Genomic DNA, 12,290 nt, shown 5'->3' on the forward strand with positions numbered 1-12,290 from the left:
ACTTCGCTGGTTTGACACATGTTAACCTGTTTATAGGGCACAGCGCTTACTCTCACAGTCCGTAACTCAAATTCCATGGTTGTTTCTGAAACCGATTGCTCCAAGATTCCGCACCAGATGAAAATGAACAAATAATGAAGAGCCATCTTATCTTATCGCTGCTTTCGTTTAGCTGAAACGGATTCGGCTAGATCGTATTCAAGTTTTACGAATGCAATTTTGTTTCTCACTGCCACAGCTGTCTTATCTCCATTCAAACCTCGCTTTGATTCGTCTATCGTAAATGATGTTCATCGAAACTTGATATCCTCGATTCCTTAATAGCAATAATCCACCATAAATGAGTGCGTGAGTTAAGTGTGAACTCAGAGCGGGACACGGCTCTATAAGAAACAGGGTTCGGTCGTTACTGCAACGTCTAAACGAGTCGACCGATTGTCCTGATTGCACGCGTTTGCTCGACTTGGGAATCTTCGATTTCCGATATCCCTCTATTTGAATTGCCTTACGGCACAATAGAGTAACCTGACGGCGTCGTCTCTCCTACCGAGTCAACACAAACATACCGGATATGGCCTTCATCGTACAGAACAACCGACTTAGTTTTCTACATTTTTGAAGTTGATATAATATATCAAGATTGATAAAACACTACATATCCATGTTGTGACGATAATGTAGAGTTAAATGACTATTAGAACATAGTCGGAACGTCGAATAAACTACTATCTTCAGTTACATTTTCGGACTGTTTTTCGTTATTATTGTGGGATTCTCTCTAGAATATCATCAAAGGTTGTAAAGCTTAATTCAGGGTTTATTTACTGTATATGCGTACGTATTAGTCACCAGAAATACAGCACAAAAGCCAAGATGTATAACTTACAAATACAACGGACTTTATTGAATTTTCAAATCGTAATATAAATTATAAACATTCAAATGAACCATTACATTTTGGATCTTGGAGCGTAGCAGTTATATTTTTTTCTAACAAAGGGTATCTTGATAAAATATACGGACCTCTCTGCATGCACCAGGTTATAATATACAATACCGGTAATCGAAATCAAGAAACGCAACCCCTGACGGGCTGATTTCACGTGGTTAGGGTTAAACCGTCAACTGCACAGCAAGATTTCTTCTACCGCGCGAGAGTAATGTAAAAACAAACGAAAGGAAACGACTACAGTGAATAACGAACTCGGATACAACGATTCATCTGATATAACAAATATAGAATTTTGTCCCAAGCAAGAAACTTTAATTAATTTCCGATCAGTTATAACGAACATATTTTCGGGTCTCGTGAAGTTCGTTGTAACGAGGTTCCACTGTACAATCACTTGAATATTAGGAATATAGAGTGTCATTGAGTGTCGATCCGTTTAGATTTATGGTTCAACTTGCAGTCGGTAGTTGATCCGGTGAATCATCAGTTGGTATTTCATCTGAAGTGAATCAAAACAAACCGATTCCATTGATACCTCCGTATTTACATTTCATTCGGAATTTAACTAAGAGTGATGGAACAAATTTCTGACCGATTCATCGCATGGTTTAAACTATTATCATAGCCTTATTTAGATGTTTGAATTATTAGTATCTGGGATTTTTATCGACAACATACCGTTACATTTATATTCTAAGTCGGACCAGATAACCTGCTGTTGGGAGAAACAGAAAACTCCCAGACGACCTCCACGTAATGTGGTATCATAGATATTACCAGTATCTGCGACTAACTCAGAGTTTTCATACAAGAGCAATCTACGCAAAAGAATCAAACAGATAGAATTAAACAAAAGTCTGTCATAAATGTCTCTCAATAACTCCAAACGGTCATAATTCAGCTGTGGTTAATTCAACCGACCTGATCAGACCTATGTTCGGTCGGTGTTTTAGTTGCCAGCGGTAAGCTGTTTTATCCCTCCAGCCAACATTACGGGGGTCTTTCCACAATAATTTAACCTGTAATTTATGAATAGTGAAATGCGTAAATAAAAGAAACCCCTCGGCGACAATTGTCATCGATAAACGTTTGAATACAGACGAATGACTCCGATCAATTATTAAGCATTAGAAGTTGTTGAAGTGGAAGTTTAAGAGAACTCATTATTTACCTGATCCGGTGTATTTCCCGTGTGCCACAGTGAATTTCTCAACATTTCTCCGGGGCCGGTATTTGAGTAAACAGCTTTCAACTGTAAACCAGGCTCAGCTACAGCCCTACACCAAATAACCAGTACCATAGATATCAAGAGATTGGCTTAGAATCAATTTTAAGTATGATTTCGATTGAAAGTTCTACCAAAGATTCTGCCTTTTTCTACGATAAAGGAATTTAGCTTCCAGTGATTTCGATTCTGAATCGTTCAAACACTTTTTGAACAAGTGGACCCCATATTCCAACTAATTATTAGGGTTAGTTAACAGGGGAATAGTGTTAACTAATCTTATTTTATTCCTACCTGAAAGGTGTCGCCTGCCAGTATGTCTGCCCTTTCTTTTTCCACATAACCACGTAGAACTTGGAGCTATCTTGATAGCTAAATATGAATCCAGCGTAATCATCATCAACTAGAGTATTTACAAAAAACGTCCCGCTGAAGTCAACGCCACCAAAATACGTGTATCCTACAAAACAATAATAAATTCAAAGCGTTCATTATGAGTATGTTATTTCTGTTCCAAACCATAATTGATGTGCTCGAGACCTTGCTATCTAACATAGATTATTACCGATTGCTAATCCGGGATCGCTGTTGATGACTTCGAATATCTCGGCACCCTAAAAAAATTAAAACAATAAAGTTCCCCAGGTGTCGCTAGTAGTTAGTAGGTTACCACGCTTCAATTTCTCGTGTATTTCACTCGTTACTCGTCATTAATTTGTTCAGTTTGTTGAAGTGAAAATCTATACTATACAAGTAGAAAGAATGTGAATCTTACATCTGTTCGATGACTTGTTTGATAGTATTCTGATTTTAAAGCCCAAAAATCCAGTTCACATTTTCATTGAAAATTAACCTCACTACTAATAACGCGTGGTAGAGTTGAACCAGGGATAGAATAATATATGGATCCTAAGGCTAGACGAATTTTGATCGAAATGATCCTGCCCGCGTAACGTAGGCCTACCTCGTGTTGTATCTTCCACACGGGGTCGATTTGTGCAGTTCCCTCCGGATCTAAGTTCACAGTTTGATAGTGTGTGAAATCGGTAGAATTAACTCGGTTATCTTCGGGACAAACGTCAATTTTATCATCGAAACCATCACCATCAAAATCATTCTCGCAGACGTCTCCGAGTCCATTCTCTGCATGAATCAGAACATATGCACAACAATGTATAGATACTTAGTAAATATGGAAAAATTAAAACATTCTTAGGAAATGATGTATAACGTTTGATGGGTTTAGATCATGTTGGTAGGAGTCAGCCAGTCAGCCAAACCAGCCAGTCAGCCAGTCAGCCAGCCAGCCAGCCAGCCAGCCAGCCAGCCAGCCAGCCAGCCAGCCAGCCAGCCAGCCAGCCAGCCAGCCAGCCACTATTTTTTATTTCGAACGTTCTCCTCTTGCCGAACCTACCTATAATTTACTCTACCTCTTGCTCAATAGATGATTGGAAGAACGATGTCTGACGTTCTACTCATGAAATTATATCATCAGTAGCAATGATAGAATCCTGCACTTACTGTCGGTATCTCTTTGATCTATGTTTGGTATAAGGTAACAGTTATCATCCGCGTCAACGATTCCATCGTCATCGTCATCTTCATCACACGCATCACCTTTGATAGTCGAAGATACAGAGATTACAGCGATTGAACAGATAAAATTGATAAAACATCAAATGTGTCAAGATCAATCAGCACAGTCACTGTACCTATTCCGTCACCGTCCGTATCTCTCTGATCTGCGTTTGCTTTTGATGGACAGTTGTCCAGATTATTTTGACGGCCATCACCGTCGCTGAAAAAAAATGAATTTCATTCACGGTGAGATGAAATGAGCAAAATAACAGCATTTTGTAGACAGGTATGCAGCCAGGAATTGACACGAGCAGCAGTTTTATATTCCAAATAGGAAAACTTTCCTTTGTATGAAAAAATGAATATTCTTTGAGTCCTAATGCTGGCTCATCAATGGAACTAAAACTAAGCCGTTCTTTAGGATTCGAGCCTAGAACGCAGAAAATGTTGGAATAAGCTCCAACGGCTGCTCTTCCGACGAGAAATAAGCGAAATTTCCATGGTTTGCACCTGGAACCAATGAACTAACCACTAGACAACCGGAAATATAGTGTAATGGGATATTTGAAAGGTGGAAGACACCACTGGTTGCCAGTCAGGTGTGGTGAGACCTGTCAGGCTCAGTGATTGTCATCCACTGGCGATAACTCCTCTTCGATTAAAAGATATTCTTTATGAATTAGAATTTTACAGAACTATTAAATACACTACGCACTCATCTATGTTCAGGTCACAAACATCTCCGATAAAATCATGATCGACATCTGCTTGTGTGGGATTCTGAATAGTCGGACAGTTATCACAGGCATCACCGATACCATCCGAATCTGTATCATTCTGATCTGTATTCGATATCAGTTTACAATTATCAGCCGTATTAATTATTCCTATAAAATAATATATGAAAAAGCCACTCGTAAAGAACTATCGTAGTAGATAAGTTGGTATTTCATTCATATAGAATGCATATCGCAGATGGTCGACAATTTTGCCAGCGACTCTGAAAGAGTCTTACCGTCGTTATCAGCATCAATATCACAGGCGTCTCCTATACCATCAGAATCCGTGTCAGTTTGATCGGCGTTAGGAACTGTAGGACAGTTGTCACATTTATCACCTATTCCATCAGTACTGCTCGGTTCACTGTCAGCTTGATCGAAATTTGCAACTAGTGGACAATTATCCTAAAATACAAAGTGTAGTGACCGGTAATAGCTATCGTAATATATTATACTCAGGCCTTCTGCGTAAGACGCACAATAATATCAAGGGTGTTGCCTAAAAGCTAAGCCAAACTAAATTTTTCCTGAAATCTTCAGCGCAATAAAGACATCATATTGAAATAATCAGTTCGATCTGAAGCGTCTAGAAAAATTTTCATCTTACTGGGTGACTATGTATTGATAACGCATGACTTAATACGAAGCGATTTGGGAAGAATGAAGCTTTTAAAGTATTATGCTATGAATATTCAATCCTCCAAGTTCAAACGTACGTCGTCGTTATCGATCAAATCATTATCAGTGTCAGTATCACACGCATCTCCTAATCCATCATTATCAGCATCCTCCTGACCGCTGTTCGCTACTAATCTGCAATTATCCTTCAAACACAAAATATAACATTCTAAACAATTTACATCACACTTTTACTCGAGAAATATAAACAGAATAAATAGAATATTGTATGACGTTTAAACGATTAGAAATTGAAAAATCCAACAAAAATCTTTTCTAGTTGTATAAGTTTGAATTGGGGATATGCCCGAGTGCTTTGCGAGCTATAAACACATCGACACATTGTCTATAGTTTATGTAGTACAGAAACCTTGAACTTCGATATAACTCAATCATAGAAAATTAGCTTTTTTCATTACAATATCCATTGTATGGTCTTTTTACCTTTCTGCAGGATTGTGCCGTGCATTTCAGGTCAAAATCCGGATAACCGTCGAGATCAGAGTCAACGCCACAAACTTCATTCCCGTCACCGCTATATCCGATATTACACTGCACAAAATAACATGTTTAATTAAGTGGGATGGAGATAATCTAAATGGTTCGAACACGAATCGATACAAAAATTAGTGTCTCCTACTAATATTAACAGTACTTGTATGAATCATATGAATTCAGTTCTGAGTTCAGTCCCTGACGAGACGAATTACATTTACAATATCGAATTCGAAAATAGACGTACTTATTCAGACTTGTTTCGCGTCAAGTCGATTAGATTTGATATATTTTTGCCCGTTCAGTGAAAGCTGTTTGGGGTAGACCCCTCGGGCAACTTAGATCAATGCAGTACGGTGATATTTTGAGGGTATATCTAAATCGAAAATAAATCTTGATTTACTATTTTTGGCCATTATTCGAAAAGAAGAAGCATTGGCGAGACTAGTTTTGTTGAATTAGTTCCAGAACATAAACTTGATCAAGATAAAGAGTCACAGTGGATCTACCGGTAACGTGTTGTACCTTGCACGTATACGATCTGTAACCTCTGGGCATTACGCATCGCGCATTCCCGTCACAAAACGTAACCGCATCTGGACAGGCGACCTTCATTTTCGAACAACCCGTAGTTTGATTGCCCAAATAGCCAAACTGACATTTACCGCAAGAGAATGAACCCTGTAGTGAAAGATGAAAAGAAATCAACTAGGATTTGTATTGCTCGGGACGTTTAAACTAGAGAACTCTAGGTAACGTCTATGGTAACATAAAATCTACACAATATCGCAGTGATTTTAATTATTGATTTTTAGGATATTTGCATAGATTTGCATATTCAGTTTAGCGGTGTATTTACTGGCGTATTTAGACATTGCGAATGTGGTTTACAGCCTCCGTTTTCGCCATCTTCGCACTCATTTATATCCTTACATATCTGAAAATAAACATCCTATGATATAGCAAGCAATCAGTGGACAAATATAATTTCCACAAGGGTAGTTTATTTCATTCTTATTTATTGCAGGTCACCTGGACATTTTCTTCAGCATATTTGATACCGATGCCTTTGATTTCAGCGCTAGTGAAGCCGACTGGGCACGCTGTACAGTGAAATCCGGGTACGGTGTTAACGCATTTTGTCAGCAGGTCACACGGTCGAGACACTGAACACTGCAATATTAACCGTATTTATTAAGAGGAAAAAAAAGAAAAATCAGAAGCCAAGTCCATTGTTCCATAAAACGACAGGGGAGTTAACTTAGACTAAACACTAAAAGGAAGGTTATAAAGTTTGAATATATAATACATATAGTGCATTTAACCATTAATCTTTAGTTATATATCACGCCATTAGTATACACCGACCATACAGGTTTTATGATATTTTCGTTGTCAATGATCTTAAGAATTCCTGACCTATGTTTTTTTTTTAATCAAAATAGGCTACCGTTTTATCGTATCGATCTAGATCCAAATCCGCAGTTGAAATGTAACTATGGGCCTAAATTGATACGAATGATCTAATCGAACTTAATCACGAACTTTGTGAAACTGGGTCTTGAACGGAGTGAGACTGAAAGCATTCAGTTACCTTGTGATGTTTATATATTGATGAATGTATCAACTATTCATGATATGTTTGAAAAAAAAATGCATCCGATATCCACAAAAACTTATTAACCGTCCGTTATATGGGATGTGTATTTGTCTATGCCATAAATGTGTTGTTTGACCTCAAGACAACATGAAATATAAATGATATGTATACCTCGTTAATGTCAGTACAGTTTACACCATTTCCAGTAAAACCACGAGGACAGGCGCCACATTTAATACCACGACTATCTTCGCTGATACACTGAACACCGGGAAAACAAGTGTGACCGTTACAGTCTGTGGAGGTCGCTTTCGTGCATTGTCCGGCAAAACCGTTCCCGATATATCCATCTGGACACGGACCGCAGCGGACGCGGCCTTCATTATCAATACACAATACGCCTGGAAACAAAGCAACAACGGCGAAATGAGTTTAATAAATCTTCATAAATCAGTTAGAAATCGAACAGTAAATCATTGCCTGATATGAATACAGTAAAAGTATCCCCGAACAAAATATACCGATGACAGTAAGAAATATGAGGTATCGGTTGGTTAAGTTTAATATTTCCATTAATCATCATAATATACGTGGGAATTTTGTGTTCCTGCTCCCAATGACAAGAACCTGTTTTTTCTGAAGTTAAACCAAATGTTAGAAATTGACCTCTCTCCAAATATCAATGAATTTCATACGTTCGTGTTGATTAAGGAAAAAAAGAATTTCTGAAATTAAAAATGAGAAAATCCGACCCTATAATTTTGTAACGTGAATTAGCTAAAACGTTGTGGGACTTTTCAGATAAGAGTATCTTATTCGAATCATTTCTTGATATATTCTATACTTAATTTACCTCCAAAACACGGTTTATCACGACAAGTTACGCGCTGACATTTGCGACCATCGCCGGTGAATCCCGAGGGACATTTACCGCAAACCGGACCAAAACTCGTATCGGTACAGCTTACATCGGGATAACACGGTTTATCGTCACAACTACCGCTTACTTTCAGAATAGTGTCGTGATGAGCGCTCGTTTCCGGTTCTTCAATCTCTACTCGAGTTCATTAATAAAATGTATTAACAATTATGAGTTGATACACAAAATATAGGGGAAGCGCATTCCCACAACGTGAAGACTAAAAATTGATTTAGTATTTCGGGTGTTTCCTACAGCCAAAAAGTGGAAATATACGGGATTCTCTTTCATATTGATAATTACTTTTCAACTTAAATCAATGCGAATTTTCTCTATTTCAAGCGTAGCTTGTACAAAATCAACAAATTTGAGTCTGTATATTGAATAAGGATAATTCGTCATCTAATGATTGATAATAATCTCATATCATTTCCCTATACATACATTCTATAGGTTTAGAATAAGTAAGCCTACATAGTTTCTTCAGAGCGCTTTACGTGTTGAGTTCAGTGTCTGAACGCGCTAATCTATTTGTATATTTGTCTGTATTCATTGAAGCGATTTCAACCGAAAGGATTTAAACAGTAGTGAATATATAACGATCAAATATTATAGATATAATTTTACCAGATGTGCATATCTTGCAACTTTGTAAAGTAGTCCTGAGAATTTGCGTTTCCCCTGCCTGTAAAAAGACCCACATTTAGAATTAATTATATATCTGAAGGGTTTTCGCGCATATCAGATTTTTGTTTTACCTCGTGGCGAATATCTAATTGCAATTCTTTCAATACAGCGACAAGATTTTTTATTTCGTTCACAAGATCACGATTATCTACAAAAAAAGCGATTATCATTTTACCACAAATCTCATGAATGATAGTAATTCGTTTCAGATCGAAATTGACATTTTGTGTTTTGCCTTATCAAAGTGTGTAGTTTACAAAAAAAGAAATTGAAGAAACTAATTCTTGAACTTGGTATGACGTACTCTTGGTCACGGTATCTGAGTACTTTGAGGTCAGGGCGCTGGAAAATTCCAAGAATTATTTGAATAATTATCATCCACATCGCTGAACACCGCACGCCACAACTAACAAAGTGACGTCATTACGTAAATAGTCTCAAATTAGACGCAGACAGGCTTTTTCGCTCTCGCTGGTCAACTCATATTTTCGCAGTCGTCTTTATTTCATTTTCAGCAGAATTATCTACATGTTAAAAATGTTTACCCTGATTATATGCCTGATCACGACTGCGGGGTTGGTCGTTCACGTAGCCTTCCATACGATCTTTACAAGGCCGCCGAATCAAAACCTCTTGCGCCATTTTCTCAACGAAAACTCCAAATGATCGATGCAACCTCTGAATCATATATAGAGGTGGCAAACATTTGTATTAGTTGATAATTCGAAAACATTCGAAAATGAGCTAAAACTGGGAGGTTTTGGACTGTACAGGTGTGGGTAAAGAAAATGAAAACAAAGTCGACAAGACTGTGATGTGTGAAACAAAACAAGCTCCACGAGATTGGATGAAAAAAAAATTAATCTGATCAATTCAATTACCATATGACTCCATGCAGCGAGTCTTTGACGCAAATTCGCGTCCACGCTGATTTTGACGGCGAGTTGACAGTTGACAAAAACCTCTAAAGCGTTCGACTGTTGATTCAGATTCCACAGATGAATGAGAACATCGGCTCTATGACGAGCGTGATTAGACGCAGTTACCGGGAAAAATAGCGGCACCAGTTCACCTTTACTGTCGTGATAGTTGACAAATACTACACAAATAGAACATGATAACCACACCTCAGATTGACCAAGTTAAAATGATCTCCTGACGATGACTTCATAATGAAAATAATTGTTTTATATCAAGTTACCTCCGTGCCCATAGCCTTCAATAGCTATTTCAAACGATTTCTTCTGATTATCAATTAGTTTGAAAAGGCGCAGTGACGGATTCCATGATCTCGGAAGCACTACAGTTCCAGTGATCACTACCTCGTTATGTTCAGTCACTGATTTCTGAAGTCGCGCCTCTGAATTAAAAAATGATAATGAATTCGAAAGCTCTGTAAGAATCGTCGACACTGGTCGAAATTCTAGATATATAAGGGTCCAATTTGACCCTGGTTCCAGTTCCTCGTGTGGGATTTTTATTGGACATTATGGACATCCATTTTTTATACTCACCAAGCCTCGAGCGTCTGGAAAGCGCGTCAGTAAATATTCCATAAACCGATAATGATATCAGAATCGAAAGTACGAATCGCTTCATGTTCATAAGATAAGCGAAAACTAGATGATATTTGAAACGTCTTATAAATCCTAATAACTGAGCAGAGTTTTGTTTATGGGAACAAATCAGTAAAACGTATAAGGCCAGTCATTCCTCGTACAAATCAAATCACATCTCGTTTATATCGTGGTCACACTTATAACGACTTATAACAATTTATCTCGCACTCGACGAAGTTTCGGCCAAGAACGATTAAAAAACAATTATCCAAGGTATTCGCTATAAAATCCCCAGACGAATATCTCATAAAATCGACTGTTGTTATTGTTTTGGACTAATTACGAATCGAGTAGAATTATCTAGAACTGTACGTGGGAATAGTTGATCGGAGGATGACGGTTTAATACGGGGCTGTTGTATCGATAAATTGCGATGGTACTTTTTGCGTAATTATTCTGCGTTATCTCAATGACAACAGATCGGGGGGAACAAGTGCTTTCTTCCGCCTCGTAACAGTACGCGGTATAGGCGCATAGATATCTGAATGTGAAGTATTGTGTTTTCCGGTATCATCGAAAATGATGTATATCTATTTAGAAAACCGCTATAGCATAGATATAACATGGCTAGTAAATGTAAGTTCCATTTGGCATTCACGCGCAAAAGAAGAACAATATTTTGATAGAAAAAAATGGCGTTATCGCAAATATTTTCACGAAAACACGATAACAACATTACTAGTACTGTACTATCAAAGTCTACTAGATTTACAGGCATGCGATCCCTTAAAGATCGCTATAATATAAAATATGAAAAGTGAAACAATCGGAATCTTTCTTCGAATTCGAATACAGAACGAAAGTTTCGGTTCTGATAAAACACGCTCGGATTTTTATGACGGTATCATACTGAAATTACGTAATCATGGATCATTCTAAAACCTATCCTCGAAGAGAATACTGGCTGACTTGTCGAAACGAGACAAAAAGGGCGTTTTTACTGAACATTATCCGCAATAGCGACAAGTTAATCTGTTTTGACAACGAAACAATGACGGCGTCGTCGACCCCGTGGGCGAGGGCACAGTAAAACATAGTCGTGCTCAATGAAAATGCTTTAATTAGCCTGAATTATCACCATCATCTATTAATTGATAATTAACCTTAAACAATTGCGTATGGACGCGTTTAAAAACACAGCGTGGAAATAAGGATAGATGCTAATCGTGTTTCAACACGAGTATTCCAATTGACGATGAGGAATTGTTAGTTTGATAATTTCCAAACGAATGTTCCATGTTGATGAAAAGTGTCCCAAGTATAGCTCATCGTATAAACCTATTAGATGAGATACAAATAATATAAAAATTCATTGAGAGAAATCCCACAATAACGAAGCCAAGATTGAAAAATATCAGAATGATTATTTTTGAGGAGCGACGTTTCGGCTAACAACTGTTAGCCATCATCAGGCGTACTGAGAACAAAATATAATACCAGGATATTTATACAAGAATATGAAGAATGTGAGATAGAATATTGTGTAACTTCTCGTCTTATAAAAATTCAAACTGTTGAATCATTGAGAATGAATTTTGACTAAAGGAATTTACCACGGAAGAACCCGCAGGCCCCTCTTCATTGACGGTTAACAGCACCTCAAACCCGGCAACTTTCCAATATGTCACTGCAACTGATAAAATGATAATACAAAAGGTTCGCGTTTCTCGTTTTTTCCTGTATGTTACGTATCGATTTTTTTAAGGATTCATCCCCAGGATTAACTTTAAAAAAAAAAACTCTCTCAAAAATATGCGA

The 12,290-nt window shown here is 37.6% G+C and overlaps 1 protein-coding gene across 1 annotated transcript; it reads right to left on the minus strand.

The window, feature by feature from the left end:
- Positions 1-887: 887 nt before the first annotated feature.
- LOC141905522 (cartilage oligomeric matrix protein-like) lies at positions 888-10,848 on the minus strand. Its single transcript, XM_074794400.1, has 24 exons — positions 10,428-10,848; positions 10,115-10,273; positions 9,795-10,012; positions 9,459-9,591; positions 8,985-9,061; positions 8,854-8,911; positions 8,161-8,361; positions 7,479-7,708; positions 6,740-6,880; positions 6,567-6,644; positions 6,233-6,388; positions 5,657-5,764; positions 5,251-5,358; positions 4,771-4,939; positions 4,471-4,642; positions 3,890-3,975; positions 3,699-3,794; positions 3,142-3,320; positions 2,743-2,791; positions 2,472-2,637; positions 2,124-2,229; positions 1,874-1,971; positions 1,631-1,770; positions 888-1,451 (listed from the first exon to the last, which is right to left on the minus strand). The coding sequence occupies exons 1-24, from the start codon at positions 10,516-10,518 to the stop codon at positions 1,402-1,404; spliced, it is 3,069 nt and encodes a 1,022-aa protein (XP_074650501.1). The 5' UTR covers positions 10,519-10,848; the 3' UTR covers positions 888-1,401.
- Between the last annotated feature and the right edge of the window lie 1,442 nt (positions 10,849-12,290).

The sequence above is a fragment of the Tubulanus polymorphus genome, chromosome 5, assembly GCF_964204645.1.
Source record: "Tubulanus polymorphus chromosome 5, tnTubPoly1.2, whole genome shotgun sequence".
NCBI lineage: Eukaryota > Metazoa > Nemertea > Palaeonemertea > Tubulaniformes > Tubulanidae > Tubulanus > Tubulanus polymorphus.

Bases quoted from the DNA above. Each gene is read 5' to 3' on its own strand.
- LOC141905522 (XM_074794400.1), bottom strand. From the start codon at position 10,518: ATGAACATGAAGCGATTCGTACTTTCGATTCTGATATCATTATCGGTT. The intron at 5,359-5,656 runs GTAAAAAGACCA...TTGTGTTTGAAG, and splicing joins CGGCACAATCCTGCAGAAAG to GATAATTGCAGATTAGTAGC. The intron at 4,940-5,250 runs GTACGTTTGAAC...TTTGTATTTTAG, and splicing joins ATTTGATCGATAACGACGAC to GATAATTGTCCACTAGTTGC.